Source organism: Cynoglossus semilaevis, chromosome 16 (assembly GCF_000523025.1).
Source record: "Cynoglossus semilaevis isolate Cse_v1.0 chromosome 16, Cse_v1.0, whole genome shotgun sequence".
NCBI lineage: Eukaryota > Metazoa > Chordata > Actinopteri > Pleuronectiformes > Cynoglossidae > Cynoglossus > Cynoglossus semilaevis.
The window spans coordinates 12,734,520-12,752,429 of NC_024322.1; the positions used below are offsets into that span (position 1 = coordinate 12,734,520).

Sequence of the window (17,910 nt, forward strand, 5' to 3'; positions counted from 1 at the left end):
GACCTCTACTGGTTAGTAAATATATCTGATTTAACTTTATAGGAAAGACTGGGCCAAGATTAATTTTCTGACAGATTTTCAAGACAGCAGGATATCGGCCTCGCAGTCAGCTGACGACAACAATGAAAACAGGCAGATTCTGCAGGATTCTGAGTATCAAACTATATTTATTGTATACAGTATAGGGACAACAAATAATGCACAATTTAAAAACAGTAGATCAGCCAATAACACTTGGCGAATTTTAACTTCGTAAATGAAGATGCATGAAGAAGATTTTCTACTGACCATCCCACAAAAGTCCAACAAGCTAACGTGTTGATAATATGGATATATTAAGACAAATGTAGATTGGCAACATATTTATACATTGAAATATATAACCCTATAGATGACGTGTTATCACTGAATATCTATAAAGGTCCTGAAAAGTTGGAAGAAGACCATTTACAGAAACTTTACACCCATCGTACTAGCCAAACTCGTCAAAAAAGCATTTACCATTTTTGGTCCAAAAACACTGGCATCTTACTGTTACCATACTGAGTCTGCAGTGTGACTGTGAGGTAAAGGAAAAAATGTTTATCTGCAACAGTAAAAATATGGACACTTAAAATTATTAGATTTTCTTTTAAATGACTAAAACTCTGACATTACACCACAACAACTTTCCCAAAACCAAAGGCTCTTCTGCAACAAATTTCAACAATAAAATCAACCAGTCTTTGCTACAAGAAAAGAAAGATTTAGTGGGTGTGACATGAATGAGGTCATGTCAGCTTAATTAAACAAAAGAAAATCCTTAGTAGAAGTTGTGATGGTCTTAACATTAAGCATAACACAATGAAAAAATGCAAGTCAAAACAAACATAATAAAATGGGAGGGGTGTTTTCTCATTGACTTAGGAGCACGAGCCTCCCGTCTGTTGTTGAAATACATCAATAGTGTCTTCATCCTCCATCTCCAGCTGTGAAATAAAACACACACATCAGTCAACATACAAAAACATCACAGCTGGATCATGAATCAGAAAAATAGTCAGCCCTAAAAGCTGTATAAAATAACTATCTGGATATTAGTGGGAGTGACCAGCCTTTTAGTTATTTCTTACAAATCCAAAGTTAGTTCACAGAAATTAAAAACCATCCCCTAGTTAAAAGACTCTTAAAAAGATCAATTCCATAGTTGTCTGTTTAGGCAACCGTGAAATTCCCAAGTGAACCCAGATCCACAACAGGGTGACTTTAGACATACCCAATCAGAAAGGAGAATAATTCAAACTTTCACTTTCTGTATATTAATTGCGCATTTATGCATTTCTTTAACCTACTCTACTTATTAGTTTGCTAGCAACAAATTGTATGAACAACGCATACCAGTGTCTGCTACAAACTTTAAATTTTGGGTAGTCAGAAATAGCAACTTTTCTCCATTTGCTAGACAGTTGAAGCAAATCATTTCATTCAAATGCCCTCGACTTTTTAAACCTAACTAATTCTCAAATACATTATGTAGCACACAAGTTCTCCTAGCAGAATTTTATCAATGCAATAAAATTACTAACCCGACGGCAACATTGCATTTCACTTTCACAAAATATATTACACCAGTACAATACAGTACATATACAATATTGTTACACCAACCTGTGCAGGTGTGTCTGTTTCATTAATCGGCTGCCCGTCAAACCTAAATCTTATCTGACGAATCGACAAACCCTGTAAAAGAGGAGCATTTTAATGAGGTTGTGAGTCAACTCGCTGCGACAAAGACAATGCAAACATTCACATTCCAAAACAATAAAACCCCAAACACCTACCTGTCTTTCGCAGTAGGCCTTCATTAATTTGCTGAGTGGTGTGTGCCTCTTTATTTTAAACTGTACGACTGACCCATCTTGACCAGCTACCTTGAGGTTTATGTGGTCATTCTCCGTCTTCACACCTTCCTGCAGCAAACAGCAGAAGCACTTAGGTACAAGCATCAAGAGGTTTCATGCATACAGTTGCTTGTCCAATACATTAGGGATGAATGCTGAAATTTTAACTTCTCAATAAAAAAAAAAAAAAAAAGAGTTGACTTAGTTACCAGATCAACCTAAACTCCAACACCCATAGTATTTGACATCACGTACATCTTAAAGTTGAAACCAAGTCTGTTGGACACAAGACAAAACCAGGGAACACATTTCCAGTCTGCTGCCTGGTCAGATATGGTCAGTGTCCAGTATACCTTATCACATACATAAATCATAAGTACCAAGGGAAACGCAAAAAAAAAAATGCAAAGGCTACAAAGGGGAAACACCTATGGCCTTACTCTAAAGGTCAAGTACCTAGAGTATTTTGCTAAGATACAAAGTATCCCTCGGAGTACCTGGCATATATTGCACATCCTTAATTCCCCAAAGGGACCTCCCAAAGAATTAATAAAGTTCTATATTATCCAATCCAACGATATCTGTGGATTACGACTGTGTAGTACTATTTTATCTACTAAAGGCTGACCAATGCCATGGTATTAGTTGTTGCAGGGGGAGGGTAGATCTGCTCCCATGGGCTCCCTTCACATCTACGGATAGGAATCAATAATACTTTATTAATTACCAAGGGAAAAATAGTCTGTTGTTACATTTGCTCCAGAATGGACGCATCAAAGGGTGAATAAGGTAAATAATAAATAAGCAAATATGCTTAAAACAGCCAATATTACAAAGACATGGTTAAAGAGAATAAGAAGATATTAGACACCAACAAGCCCAAAGGGAAAGTATTTACAGACAAAATGGAACGTTGCAAAATATAACACCGAGGCCGACTATAATGTTATTGATACATAGAATTATATAAAAAATGACCAAAACGCATACATGCACATTTTCCGTGTATGGTGAGGTCCTATACAGATGCCGGTCTGGAAAAAAAACTTGCGCCTAAGGTCATGTAGTCTGTTCGATTAGCTTGCAGAGCTAGCCTGCGTTGAAACCGGTACAGAAAGCTACAATGGCGCAAACGAGAAGAAAGCGCAAACATTTCACCGGTAATCTCTCCTGTCGAAATTAGCCAATAAACATAATCTACAACACCGTAAACTTAAAACTGAAACAGGTCGATAGCCATTGAACATGCTGTGCAAAAAAATCTAATTTTCCGCTAATTGATGGACCTTTGTTTTCAACGACTACCCGCTCAAATGCGGCACCTCTTAGCTCAGGCGCAGAGTTAGCTTAGCAAAGCGTGCTAACATTAAGTATTTACCGGTAACATTAACAGCGGCAGAGAAAAATAAATATGTCGTTTCCTGGACCGAACATTGCACTTACCTTTGGCTTCTCCTCGGACATTCTGCTGCCTCTCTTAGGTTCCAAGTTAAAATGAAGAGCAGGAGTTAACGGTTAAGCTGCTCACAGCTTCTACCGGTTCTATCTTGTCGACCGCAGGGTCGCGCGCTGATATTTAAAATGTGATTCGACCAAATGAATCACGTGACACACTATCAATCGGGAGCGCGCACGCGTGAGCGCGCGAGATGTTTTTGCGCGCTCCCGAGGGTTAGCTGAAATAAAACAGCTTTTTTCAGTGAAAGCAGCCCATTGTGTCAGAATACAGGCAGTTAAAAGCAAAACATCGAATAAATATTCAAAAATATTTAACATTGAGGAGTTTTGATCGAATTATTGCAACTGTTATTTTTTATCAACAGTATTTTTCTTTAGTTTTTCATTGTGCTCATTATTTATAATTATGTTAACTGCACATGTTGCCTCCAAAGCCTAGATGAGTTTTAGCTACACTGTGTCTTACGTTTATAGGCTAACAATTATTACATGGCTGTTATTACCAGTCTTGTTGTCTGACTGTATACATATCCATTTCTCTACCTGTTACATGTCTTTATTTGTCAAATGGGAAAACATAGAAAGGGAACATCAACATGTTACAGATATTTGTCTGAACTAAAGGGGAATTATTAAGATTTTTTTCCTGAACTTGCATTAGTGTAAGCTTAAACACATTTTTAACAAATTAAATAATTATAATAATGAAAAAAACTTTAAATGTGAAAATAAACCAAACAGTAAGGCAGCTATTTTCCTGATGAACGAATCTTCATTTCAGAATGAAAAACAACGTACAAGTAAAACAGAAGGAAAATTCACATTTCCATCACAGGACCGACTGTGAGGTGTGACTGTGAGAGGATGGAGGAGAAAACTAGGGCTTCTGCAAAATAAGAGTGAAATGTGTACACGAAATATGCAAATAAACTCTTAAGTGGTCGGAGATTCAACAAAACTGTATTTTACGCAAATGAATAATGAATGAATTGTTCCCATAATGAAAGACAGTGAGTGTAATAAAAGCAAATTAAATGTGAATATTTTTACATATCAATCGCAAAACAAAGCCAGTAGAAATATGAATGGCAGACAGTGAATTATGTCACAATTAAGAGAAACAAAACACATCATTACAGGGAAATAGTGCAAATTCACTCAATAGGATTTTAAACCATTTTGCTTAAAACGGAACTACATGTAAAGTCAATCAAAGTTGCCACACATCAAAATCAAGTAATCTCTTTGAATCTTCCTAACGGTCGTCCATACGTGAGTATGGGTTTTCCTTTGCCAGACCTGCAAAAGACAAGTGGAGAAAAGGTGAGGTCAAATCTATTTATGACAAACAGACACAGAACAACTTTAGTTGCAAAAGTAAAATTCACACGCCTCAGGTTTATGTAGGGCAATGTTTCTCCACTAGGGGACACTAATGGTACATCATTGTTATAATACTTACTGTATGTTTCCTTTTGAGGAATGTCTTTGTGTATAATTGACATGGTTAATGTATGTTTCCTTTTGAGGTTTGAGTGGATCTACAGGAATGTCTTTGTGTATAATTGACATGAATATTTTAATCCTCCTCCTTGAACTATGTCGCCCCAAAACATATAAATGGAAAAATAAAGATTAAAACAAAAATCTTACCATATTTCTGTCTGACTTCATCGTGCCTTAGCTGCATTTCCGTTCTCCTGCAACAAAGAGAAGTTCAGAGGGGGAGTACTTTAATATTTGTATAATATTTTACCAGCTTAAACTAAACATTTGAGCTAATGTGTATCTTTGTAAGTTATAGTTCACTATCTCTGATTTGGATTCTAACTATATTTTTTGTAACTATGTGTATATATGTGTGTGTCTTGTCTAAAGGGAGAGACAAACTAGTTCAAACTTTTCGATTTAGCAGCGGTTTACCATTAAAACAAACAGAAAAGTAATGCTCATCATGACATTCAATCATGTCTGCAGTGGTTACAGTCAAATGTCCACATTTACTTTGCCTTCTGACGAGCCTTCCTCACACGGGTCTGTCGCTCCACCTGTGCATCTTCTCTCCTGTTTCTAGAACAGAGGATTTTTGTATCATTGTAAAATAAATGTCACAGATGAACATTTTTCTTTTTGCCTGTGTGGTGAAATAACAGCAACACCCTGAGCTTTTCTCCTTCCACCTACATGATGTCATTTGGCACAGTTTCTCTCACCAGATGGACATTATGGAAAAAAAGCCTCTCCATTAGTCAGGGGGTTTTGGACAGGCAATAGAAGGTCACCAACTGGGTTCAATATGTCAGTGTCACCAGTCAGGCAAACCTTAGCCTGGAATTTAACCTCCAACCTTCTGGGTTAGAAATGTCCTCAAAGCCATGATGCTCCCTAAATGACTTGTGCTCACGTAAACTAATTCAAAAACACCCATTTATATAATATTTAAATGATTAAATCAACTCATCATGACAGAATAAACACATTTAACATTTCAAAGCTCAACTTCAGTCACAAATTCTGGCAGGGGTTTGGAGACGGCAGTATCAGCCTGGTCAGGCAGAAAAACAACCCATTGTCCTCCCCCTCCTGCTCCTCTCCCTCCCCCTCCCCCTCCATGTCTCCTACCCAGGCCTTTACCCTGAACCAGATTTCAGAGCCAGCACCTCATGTGACTTTGTGTTCTTACCCGGCTCTTTCACATTTGCAGCAGCAGCAGAAGCAGCAAACGAGTACGGCGATGACGACGATGCCCGCCAGCACCGACATGGTGATGATCAAGACCTGGAAGTTGACTGTATCAAAGGAAAAAATATTGAATTATAATAGTGGACGGCATATACTTTGGAAAAAAACTATATTTGAAGCATGCCTTAAAATAATAAGTTTATATTTCTTTATGAACAAGAGTAAACAAAATGTTTTGAATTACATTTAATTTTCTGTAATAATTTGAATCGTTCACTTGACTGATTGACCGTATGGTGTCCAAATTCCACGCAGCTCTAAACCTGTGAGGTTAAAAATGTAGGTCATGATCTAAAAGTTGGCCATGACTAAGCTTTTTACTGTGAGTCTCTTTTGGTCCAATCTTTAGTTTAGGTTTAACCTGTTAATGTTAATCCCTTGTTAAAGTAACTGCTTCTGATGGACTTGAAACTCCTTTGACTCAAGACTAGGAGACAAACTAAATCAAAGAGTGCATAATCAATATCTGATTGACTTCACAAATTCACCAACATGGAGATTCTGCGATAAATACCTAACATCTTAAACCAGTGACAGACTAGACGTTATTCTCGCCGTTGTCTTAACCTTTAGCTTTCAGATTTTTCCATCCCTTATCAAAGTCCTATTGAAGGTTTAGGTTCAGGTTCCTTTGTCGAGTCTTACCCCAACAGACCCCCCATCGTGCATCAGTCAAAGGACACACACTGCAGGGGGGCAGGATGTTCCTCACCGGGTAGTCGACACATTGTCCTGTTGCTTCACACCACAGACACTGCAACAGTTACAGCCACAGACATCAAACACTGTAACGAATATCAAAAGACAACAAGAGAACTGGAGGACCGGCTTCAGTCCACGTTCATCAGACATTCTTCACAGCTGCTGTTGGAGCTCTGGGCACAAGGGGCTGGAACGGACACAGATACAGGACACGTTTCAGGGCAGGTTGTGGTGTGTGCTGTACTTTTTTTATGTACTTATGGAGCTCCATTGTGGCCAAAAGAAAGATAAAGAATTCCTTTCTGTCTTATGGAATTTTTTTTGTTTGAGTAAAGACATACTGTATGATGACGACAAAGCTTAAAAAAGACATTTCAATTTCAGAGGGGTCTTTGGTTTTTATAACTAAAACATGTTTTTGTAACTACTACACACATCTATTTGATTTATATATGATGTATTTATGATTTGATATATAATATGATTTATTGATTGCAGAGAAGAACTTTATTTTCGATTTACAATTACCTTGTGTATGTCTTTTTATCCATCTCTCTGCGTGACTTCCTTAGTTTTAAAAATTAGTCTTTAGTCATTTTTTTGATAAGTAAAAAGAAAAATTTAAAAAAAAGTACGGATTCTCTAAATTTTTGTGCAACAAGTGAACTCCCCTCTCAGGATCAATGAAGTTTTTTCTACTTCCTCTACTGCTTAAGAAATCTGAATCAGCTTCATTGCCAAAGTGCAAAAATGCATACAGTAAAAAAGGTGACCTTATTTCTTCTGGTACTCTTAGGTTTAAAAAAAAGCAAACAAAACAAACAAAAAACAAACCCAAAAACAAACAAAGAATGGAGAATGTTCCTCCATGTTTTACGCCTTCTTAAGGTTTTTAGGAAAACAAAATTGAATCTCATTTAATGTACGTAGTGTACATTTAATTTTGACTACACAAATATTTTGTTCTTGTTTGTGCATACATTTAAATTTAAACAAAATCAACATGTCATCGAACCTCTGACGTCGACTCTTAGCCTCCTACTTTCCTACAAACCAGAGCCTAAAAGTAGCATTTCCTAACTGCTAACTTCAGCAAAATGTCTTGAACTGAAGAAGGACCGTCACGTGAAGACAGATGACTATCATTAACTTTTACTGCGATAAGAACCAAAAAAGAAAAAGTCCACTTGACTCAAGTCTGTCATGTGACAGTCTGCTGAGCCGATCTGACCTGGACGGAACCGGTCAGCTGACCCCAGCCTCCTCCTCAGAACCTCGGAGAAGTCACTCACCAGGAGCGGGAGAAGGAGTCGGTGTCTGCGCCAGTGAGCTCACAAGAACCCCGCACAGGACGAAGGAGAGGAGGAGTGGAGACATGCTGAGAGGAGCGGGATATTCCTCCGACTGTTACTGAATCAACTGTTTGTGTGTGTGGTGTAGAGTCTCAGTCCGAGGCTGGACCGCGGTTTACGATTTACGGGATGACGTCACGAGCTACCGACGCTGGTTGTAAACAAGAAACATCTGCAGAGTGAAAACATGTGGAACCCCCTCAGTAGATGGTTGTGTAAAAATGGTCTCCAGACCAGCGACCAGCAGAGTCATGGGCAGATGGAACAGGAACTCCTACTTTAGATATTTATCTCTTTTAAAAAGTTGTGTTTTTTATAAATGGAGCCATTTTGGTGCCGTAGGCGAACAATAACCCCAAACATCAGTGGACGACAGCCATATAAAGTTTGAATTCTGATTTTAAAAAATAAATAAATAAAACCAGAGATATTCTGCAATATTACATATATATTATATAAAATACTTGGCTTTTGTTAAAATATATTTTATTTTTTGTATATTTCATTACACAGTGAATTTTATCTTAGCAGTGAAACAGCTTTTCTCCTCTTTGTGTCATTTTTTCTCCAGTGTTCAACCAATGAAGTCTAATCTCACCTATTTAAATATAATCAATTTAAATGGTTTTAACATGTTTAAAGGCTTGTAGCTTTTACCTTCCACTAGATGGCGCCAGTCCCTGTATAAAGACACCCTTGTTATTTTGTATTTAATACTAAGCTACATAACCATTTACAATTTTCCTTTTACTTTTCTGACTAGAAACACAATCTGCAGGAGGAGGGGTGAGCGGAGCAGTCTCCTCTCTCCTGCGCTCTACCATAGTCCGACCCTTAGAGGTCACTGTTTCACACACACACACGCTGACATATTACACAGTTTGTGTTGATACAACAGGAGGAGATAGTCACAACGAGAGGGAGGACAAGAAGGACAACAGTGTTTGAAATAATTTATTAAAGCATCTTTAAATCTCATTATATAAAACATCTTCTGATTTCACTTCTTCAAAACAATCAGAAGTCTCAGAAATACAGTCAGCGTCAGTGGCGAGATCAGTCTCTGGTGTGGCTGCCGGCAGCTGACCAGAAGGCCTAGGTTAGTAGGATCGGAGACAGATGGAAGACAGGGACACAGAATGGGACAAAAACACTTCAATCCTTTCACCTTGTTGTTTACAAACGGCGTCACTCAAGTTGTTACATGGACAAAAAAAAATCAAAATATGATTTTAAACCTGGAAAAGTCATCAAATCATGATCAAATCATAAACAACTCTCCAAAGGCCTATAAGTATCCACTGCATAACCTGCTACTATAATCATTACATTTCCAGCACAGTGAATTTGTCAGAGCTTATTCTTACATCCATTTGAACTTAAATAAATAGCTCTCCCGCCTCTGGTGACCTCTGACCTTACCAAGAAAATGACAATCTGTACAGAAAACGTCATGCTTTCCTATAAGACTACACCAATTTGGGGTAAAAAAAAAACCAAGAAGACAAGCCAATGAAATCCATTGGTTTTATGAAGGGAATATTGCTTTTGAGATAACACTCCTCTTCAGTGGTTGTGGATGCTGCATCTCCACTGATGCAGTGGTTACTCCTCGTATTATAAACAGAGAGCCTGAAGACACTACAGTAATACCTCAACAAGTCGACTCCACTCCTGAAAGGCCACATTTTCATACCATCTGCTAGTCCTGATTAAATAGATACAATAAAAATTTAAATAAGGCAAGAAGAGGGAGGTGACCTCCAAGGAGGGGTCACCTTTTTTTTTACACTTTAACCTGAGGGAAACCTCCGTTCAGGAGAACAGTCTTTCCACTGGGCTGAAGGACACACTCTGAGTGACTCCATGAGTCAGTGTTCTGCTGCTTGTTTGTTTGCCACTGCAACATGTCCTTTTACACAGTGTGGGCTGAATGGCTTTGTGTTAGACCAAGTCTAAATGACCATCTGAAGTCTGAATTTGCTGTGTTGTTGTTATGAGGGTTGAATTATTTTTTTTGGTGAAGAAAAAAGCACATTAACACTGTTACCTGAATTAACCATTTAGGTAGATGGAAAGACATGACCAGTGTAAATAAAGTTTGGAGTTCTTCATGGTAGGAGACAACTGCTTAAACAAAAAGCTTAAAATGCTGCAGATGCGTCAGACGATGTCCCAGATATGAGGGACATCAGCTCACAGTCTCTCAGGACAGGAATCTTCCTCATAACTGACACACTTTCTGTCAAAGTCATTTGCTCTCCCCCTCTGATTCGTCCGGACTGAAGTTTAGTTCCGTGACAGTTGAAAACATCTGGTTCTTGACGATCACCTGATCCAGTTGGTTCCATAACTGGAGACAGACTTCACGCTGCAGCGCTTCTTCACTATCATGTTGATGTAGGCTTTCATGATCTTTGTGATCTCTCCAACCTGTAGAGACATCATCAAAACACAGTCGTTAAAACGCAGACAGACACACGCCCACTCTGACCTGCTGCCTGCGCACAGATGCCTGTCGTGTTTGCGTACCTGTGGGGTTTCGAAGAACAGTTCTCGCTCGTCCACGGTGATTTTGAAGGAGCACGGCTGTGGAGCACCGAAGAAGATGATGTGCTCGTAAGGGAACGTCTCCAGAGGCTTGGGTTCTCCTCTTTTGTAGACGGACACGTTCTCAGCACTGACGCTCAGCCACAGGTCGTGAGGGAAGCCTCCTTCTTTACACTACAGAGATTTAAAAACACAATAAAAGTGAGGCTTTGTGTCTATAACTTTGGTATTTTACACTTCATTAGACCCGGAAATTACAGGCAGCGTTAAAACATTAAAACTCTTTGGTGTTTCCTCACATACCTCAACGTCGGCAGCGTTAAAACATTAAAACCCCTTGGTGTTTCCTCACATACCTCAACGTCGAACAGTGTGGATCCATATCCCTGCCACTCTTTGATGATGGTCATGTACTTAAGCATGGCCTGGTGCTGGTCCAGACCCGTGAGGCGAGACCACTTCTCCACTATGCTGGCTCTGGTGGCAGACATCTCCTCCTTTATCCACATTTCCAACATCTGCTCCTCCTCCATGCGCTGCTTCTTCATGGAGCCACTCTTCAAACTACGACGCAGTGTTCCCTCCAGGAAGCTGGTCCTACGACGCTCCAGAGTTTGGCCCGACCCCGTCCCTGACCCCGTCCCCGACCCTGCGGCTCCGCCTGACTTGGTGAACTGCAGGATGCGAGTTCGCAGGCGTCCCACGGGGTAGACGTTTTCTAGGTTCCAGGTGACCTTTTTAGCTTTGTCACTGTACAGAAACTGCAGGCGTAGAGCAGCCAGGTGCTGAAGGGTCTCCTCCCGGGCAGGGAAGTGGCCTCTGGTCAAACTCTCGTGTGCCTAAAGAAGCAGAGTTTCATATTTTACCGCTGCATATGGTAAAAATAATAATTCCAGATTAGGTGAAACCCACCTGTTCAAACATGAAGGCGAACTCCACTCCTTCTTTAGGCATGCTCTCCACATCCAGGAAGCAGTAAAGTTTGAAATAAAGTTTCCACTGTCCATTGTTCTCAGACTCCTCACTTCCAGCCAGTCTGGAGAGAAAGCCACAGAGTGGAGGGAAACTCGTCAAATATTAAACTGTGGCACCAGCAGTCTTGTTTTTCAGTATCCCATTATCCACATAGAGCAGTGGTTCACAAACTTTTCCTGCAGCGCCCCCTTCTGTAGGATTATTTTCACACCCCACCACCAACACATACTTTCCTCACCGTGGCACAAATATTAACATTTTTCTAATGGATTCGACTGGCTCCAACCCCCTACTCAGCTCCGCACCCCCCACTTTGGTATTATGTGTTTTCACTCACCTTTCAAATTTAGCCAAAACGTCGGCCACTAGGACTCGACTTTCCACAGCTCTGTCGATGTTGTTGTTGTGTTCAAACAGAGCAAACATGTTCCTGCTGTCCTCCATGGCCAGACCTCGAATCAGCTTCTCGACCACCTGAGGCAAAACAGGACAAAAATGTCCGAGGGGTCATTTCATCCATCAAATTTTCTTCAGGTTCATACTTTTGAAGTACAACAAAAATCCCAACCTCTCCAGCGGTGGTGTGTGAGTTAATGGAGATCTTGCAGGATCCTCCTCCATGGCAGTAGACTGTGGTGGTCATCTCCTGTCTGGTCAACAGTGCAATGATCTCTTCTTGGGAAGGAACAAACTCTCTGGTCTTGGTTTTCTTCAGAGACTCACAGATGAAATGAGCAAACATCTCAATCTCTGAGCCAGGGAAAAGCTCCTTTATCCTAAAGAATGGAGAATTTTTAAAAAAAATTAAGAAGAGTTTCAGTCGGATACAGTGACACAGAATTTGGAGTGAAAGTTTCCATATCTGGTTGAACCTTTTGAGGTGGAACTTGAGGTAGCGTAGGATGCCTCGGCTGGGCAGGAAGGTGCAGCTCATACAGGTGAGCAGGTGCCAGTGGGCACGGTTGGCAGGACTGTTGGGGTGTGGGACGTGATTGGTTTGTTTGATCAGCTGACAGTAGACTTCATCTCTCAACGACCTCAGATCCTGGCAGGTCTGCAGGATTCCCTGGATGATTGGCACAGGATCGGACACTGCCTCCATCTCCTGGAGAGAGTTGAAAATCTTCACGGCCTCGTCCTGCAGGCTGGTGTAACCTTTCTCTCTTTGCACTGGGAAGAAGAGAGAAGAAGGTTGGAGGTTTATTTGCTGAAACATTAACACATTTTATGGCAGTTGACCCTTCTGTTTGGCGTTAAATTTAACAGGGGTTGAGAACCTGTTTGGAAAACTCTCTCATCCTTTAGAAACATTTATTATTTTGGCAGACACATAGGCTCATCATGAAGGTTAGGTTTTATTAGGCACATTAAACAAACATCATTTTTTTAAGCTCATCTTATGAGTACAAAATTACATTTTTATTGTTTTATTTTTGTTCCTGTGAAGTGTTTCATTTTGAAACCACACCACATTTTACCACATTACTTAAATTATTTTTTTGTCATATTTCTGTGCTATCTTTAAGCTGTTTTAGTATGAATATCTCCACACACATAGCTAATTTTGGTCAATGTTTCTGTGGATAAATGACAATTTTTCGATTACTTTCAACTATTTGTGGTAAAAGAAAATAAAAATGACACCTCGAGAGCTCATTTCCCAGTTTTCAGGACACTTACGGTGGACATTGACGTCTCCGTAGGGCAGTGGTAGAAGAGGGGAGTGCAAAGGATGCTGGGTATATCTCAGGATAGGGTTTCTCCAGTATGTCTGCTCCACAGCCTCCACATTCAAACTGCTCTCCTACAAACACACACAGCTGGGTCAGGGATCCGTACAGTAGATTATAGATTTTGAATCTGTGGATATTTAGTTCTTGAAGTCAAGTTAAAAAACAAACAAAGTCATCAAATACTGCAGTAAACGGGAAAAGAAAAGAAAGAAAGGGCAAATGTTTTGAGGCAGCTGATAGGATCACAGCACACGTGTAGTATACCTCACTTTACTACAGTGTCTGTCCCTGCCAGAGGTTTGCATGGCTGAAAGAATTCCAGTTATAGTATTATTAAACATCTGACTCCTACATACTGTTAAAACTGACAACAAACCGAGACACAGCGTTAAGAAAGATTCAACACCTTGATGTCCCGGATGAGCTGCTGTGTTGGTGTTTCAATGGGAACCTTGCTGTCTATCGCCCCCTGTATGGCATTGGTCCACCTCATGGCTTCATTCAGCATCTTGGTGTAGAGACGATACGAGTGCTTTCGACCGTGGACTATTATGTTCCAATAACCTGAGTGGAAAAATACCAGGTCAAACTAAAATGACTGAAGAGCGAAGGGAGAGACGAAGACGTTTGTTGACCACGAACTGACCAGTGTCTTTGAAGACCTTCTCATCGGGCTGCACCACGGAGCACAGGCTGTTGAGGACCAGAGTTCCCAGTTTGGAGGCGTTCCGCTCTGAAGACTTGTAATAGTCCAGTGAGTTATGGGTGAGAACGAACCAGCGCTTCTTCAGCTTCAGAGACGTGCTTTTAGATCCTGACTTCATCTCTTTATGCAACCAGCCTGTGAGGGTAATCACAGATTCACATGTTTACTTCACCACCACTCCAAGTACAACAAATAAAACTTGGTAATCCAGATATCTGATTAGACAAATACACACAGCAACTCAATGCATCAGCCGACAGGCCTGCAGTTACTTCTGGATGTTTCCACGACAATATGGACCAGAATCTCTGAGGTTAACTGGGTACTAGTGAGTTGTACCTAATAAAGTGTCTCTTTTCCTCTCTCTGTGTCTTTTGGCTGATGAAGATGTACTATAGATAGATTCTTCCTCATCTACAGTCTGTTCTGTCTAAGCACAACAGAACATGATCGACCAACAGTGTCAGTCAGTGTATGTGTGTATCCGGTGACTGACCTCTGACCAGGAACTCCTGTCCGTCCACCCTGGAGTCTCCTTTAGATTTCTGCAGCAAGCCGATCCAGTGGTGCATCTCCTCGGGTGTGTCAGTGTTGCAGTGAATCACACGGTTGGCCGTGATGATCACGAAGGAGTTTGGTCTGTTAATGACGCACAGAAGGGAAGATAACACACTTGTAACGTGTTACGAATACTTCTGTCATACTTCATAAACTACAGTTTGACTGTAGTTGAAGTAAAGTGGACGTCCTTACCTGTCTGGGTTGTCTGATGCACAAACAGAATCGATCAAGCCCACATCAAGAGTGCCCTGGATGTTGAAACAGACAATTAAAAAATATTACTAAAAGCCTTTTTGGAGAAAAAATGAAAAATAATTCTTATTCATCTTCATTCTGCAGGTGGTACAGCTGGTCAAATAATATCAATTTCAATATATTCTGTAATTCTGCTGTTTAATAAGAATAGTCATTTTATGGGATAAAAGGCTTTCAAATAATGCACAGTAAATATTTCAAGCAACAGCCGTGACTGTACTGGTGTGGGGTGTAAAGTGATGGTGAGCTGAAGGGAAAATAAACTGTCATTTTGACTCCTGTATTAGTAACATTACATGCTTGGTTAAAGTGGCCGGTTCTGTCTCTGCATCTGTGAATCCTATCATTAATCTTACTTCTCCACAAATAACATAGTGACACATGGTTGTGTGTGTTCACTTTATTTCACTTCCTAAGATCCTGTTTCATGTTTAGTCAGTGCTGGTGAAGACCTGGCAGTAAAAAGGTAAAACAACACTCACCACTGCATTCTTAGGGTTGGCCTGTTCATGGTGCATTTCCATGAGCTGCTCAGGACTGGCGCTGTGGACTCGACTCAGCACGCTGAACCAACCACTGGACGGGGGTCAAAGGAGGTTTAGGAAATAGGCATTAGCCAACGTGTAATCAAAAATGGCAAATGACCCTGTGAATTTCCCTTGGCAACCACAAGGGGGAACTTCTTTCCCACACATGGCTTACACAACTGAGAAGGGTGGATGAGAAAGAAGTTCTAAAAGTGCTTCACTCAGCTATTTGACAGAGTATACATCATACCTGGCGTCTTCTGGAGACTCGGCGTAGATGTGGTACGTTCTCTCCCCGGTCACAATATTCAGTGCGTTTTCTTTCTCATGATTGTCCACTATTTCTCTGCAGACACAGAGGAAACCAAAACTCAGTGAAGCACACCAAAAAAACTGGTTCAGTCGCACTGACTGCTGAAAGCTGGTCGTACTTGACTCCGCTGATGTCAATGGTTCCTTTCAGCTTCTCCTCACTGTCGTTCTCAAAGTACATGAGTTTGGTGCCACGCAGAATGAACCAGCGCATCTTCCAGTTGCGCCGAGACAACGTGGACATCCCTCCTCCTTTCTTATAGAGCCAGCCGGATTTCAGGGAATCCTGCTTGGCCCGGAACCACATGAAGGTCTCGTCTTTGAGCACGCACCAGCGGCGACGCCAGGGAATCATCAAACCACCTGAGGCAGTGTGTTGGGGTTTATTAGCATCTATTACATCACTGACATTACATCACTGTGGAAAATGGACACAAACTCTGCTGTACTGAAGCATATGGTTCGGCAGCGACTTGAGAAAAACACTTACTCTTCATGTACAGGTAGCCGTGGAAATACGGAGGGCCACTGCCATTGAGGAGATTCACCCTCCCATTGGAAACCTCCTCATCCGTGTCAACGTATCCATCATTGTCTTCGTCGCTGTCAATGAACTGAAACACAAACAAGAATTGAAGATGGGAGGGGTATTTTCACAGCGTGTCCGTCAGATGTCTCAATATAAATGACTGGTGAGACATCCAAATTGGTTGTGACTCATACGACAGCATTGTCTATGTGATGATATAAGAGTCTGAGTCTAGAGTCTGAGGCATTTAAGAATAACTAGCGTTCTAACAAGAAGTCATACAAGAAAAGATTTGAGTCTGGGAGGCATTTAAGAAGAACTTTGAGTCCAGTTCCTAGCGTTCTAACAACAAGTCATACAAGAAAAGATTTGAGTCTGATCACCTGCAAATTAGATACAAAAAAGAAATGAATAAATAAAGTGAGTCAAGTCCTCAGGGGTTTAAGTCAGGGTCCAAGTCTTTAGAGTGATGTTTGAGTAAAATCCTCAGGTTTTAGTCGCGAGTCACAGCAGAAAAGTTCATGTCGATTCTCAGTTTTGATTTAAATGAATGATTTTTTTTTAGATTTTTTCATAAATGGACAATGCAACAATCAAATGGTTCTCACCGAGTCCGAGCTCCCTCTGAAGGAATCCAGGCTGTTCTGGGTGCAGGAGGATTTTCGCAGCACTTCCTCATCTGTGATGTGGAGATCATTGGTGCTGGCACCTGAGCTCCCATGAGCCTCTTCAAACTCCTCGTGGTCGTAGTCAGACTCTGTGTCAGGCACGTTCAATTGGGACGGCTCCTGGTGGTGAAGTCCACCGACTCCATTAACAGGAGGAGGAGGTGGAGGTGGGGGTAAAGCACTTTGGGTCAATCTGTTGGTGCTGAGTGGGGAGGAGGCGCAGGAAGGAGTGTCCATCCGTACTTCTGAAGATGCAGGCGGAGGAGGAGGAGGGATGCTGTGGAACACTTCCTTGTCCAGAGGAACTGCAGCAGGTGGAGGAAAGTCAGGCAGAGGAATGCACTCATCCTCAGCGTGGAAACCTTCATCCACCTCCTCCTCAGCCAGAGGAGCAGTGGATTCAGCTGGGTCATGGAGGTTCTCCTCACTGGAAAGGGACGGCTCTAAACCTCCAAAGTCCAGCAGATCGAGGAACTCGGTGGCAACACGAGAAGCTTCCTTCTCCAGTCTGTAGATCTCGGCGTCCCTTATTTGTCGCAGCTCCTCACGGGAGACGTCTCCCAGGAGAGACACGCCATCTTCGTGCTGCTTCTGGAGACGCTCGATCTCCCTCTCCAGCCTGAGGATCTCCTCCATCTGGCGACTCTCCTCGTCAGAGGTGCGGCTGTAGGACGGCGTCTGGGACAACTCCTTCTGTACACAGAACAAGACAACATAGAAAACCAAATGAACTGTTGCATCATGTCTTCTTCACAGGTGTATGTACACAGCTGAGCCACAGCACGAACTAATAGCGAGTGTTTACATAGTAAACAAGAACAGGTAACAATAGAAGCTCAGGTTAGAATGGAGTGAAAATATGGTTTATGGACAGGAAACAACCTGTTATTTAAAACAAGCGTCCACAACTGGAGTTGAAGTTAAGAGACTCCGATGGTACAGAACAAAAGTTGCAAAGGA

General features: G+C 41.2%; 3 protein-coding genes across 3 annotated transcripts in view; all 3 read right to left on the bottom strand.

Annotated features, from left to right (window-relative positions):
- Window positions 1-147: 147 nt before the first annotated feature.
- sumo3b (small ubiquitin like modifier 3b) lies at window positions 148-3,475 on the bottom strand. Its single transcript, XM_008328753.2, has 4 exons — window positions 3,324-3,475; window positions 1,821-1,949; window positions 1,648-1,719; window positions 148-968 (listed from the first exon to the last, which is right to left on the bottom strand). The coding sequence occupies exons 1-4, from the start codon at window positions 3,342-3,344 to the stop codon at window positions 903-905; spliced, it is 288 nt and encodes a 95-aa protein (XP_008326975.1). The 5' UTR covers window positions 3,345-3,475; the 3' UTR covers window positions 148-902.
- A 397-nt stretch (window positions 3,476-3,872) lies between these two features.
- On the bottom strand, window positions 3,873-8,320 carry pttg1ipb (PTTG1 interacting protein b). Its single transcript, XM_017039827.2, has 7 exons — window positions 8,075-8,320; window positions 6,914-6,969; window positions 6,726-6,834; window positions 6,022-6,127; window positions 5,343-5,408; window positions 4,992-5,038; window positions 3,873-4,637 (listed from the first exon to the last, which is right to left on the bottom strand). Exons 1-7 carry the CDS (start codon window positions 8,157-8,159, stop codon window positions 4,594-4,596), a joined length of 513 nt encoding a protein of 170 aa, XP_016895316.1. The 5' UTR covers window positions 8,160-8,320; the 3' UTR covers window positions 3,873-4,593.
- Window positions 8,321-9,073: 753 nt separating this feature from the next.
- myo10l3 (myosin X, like 3) overlaps window positions 9,074-17,910 on the bottom strand; it is a 50,792-nt gene continuing 41,955 nt past the window's right edge. The window contains 17 exon segments of the mRNA XM_017040123.2: window positions 9,074-10,567; window positions 10,667-10,858; window positions 11,041-11,523; window positions 11,597-11,720; window positions 11,997-12,133; window positions 12,228-12,435; window positions 12,532-12,829; window positions 13,340-13,463; window positions 13,799-13,956; window positions 14,039-14,233; window positions 14,595-14,737; window positions 14,852-14,907; window positions 15,397-15,490; window positions 15,692-15,787; window positions 15,873-16,116; window positions 16,244-16,367; window positions 16,891-17,643. Of these exon segments, the coding sequence (XP_016895612.1) occupies window positions 10,463-10,567; window positions 10,667-10,858; window positions 11,041-11,523; window positions 11,597-11,720; window positions 11,997-12,133; window positions 12,228-12,435; window positions 12,532-12,829; window positions 13,340-13,463; window positions 13,799-13,956; window positions 14,039-14,233; window positions 14,595-14,737; window positions 14,852-14,907; window positions 15,397-15,490; window positions 15,692-15,787; window positions 15,873-16,116; window positions 16,244-16,367; window positions 16,891-17,643 (3,534 nt within the window). The 3' untranslated portion in view covers window positions 9,074-10,462.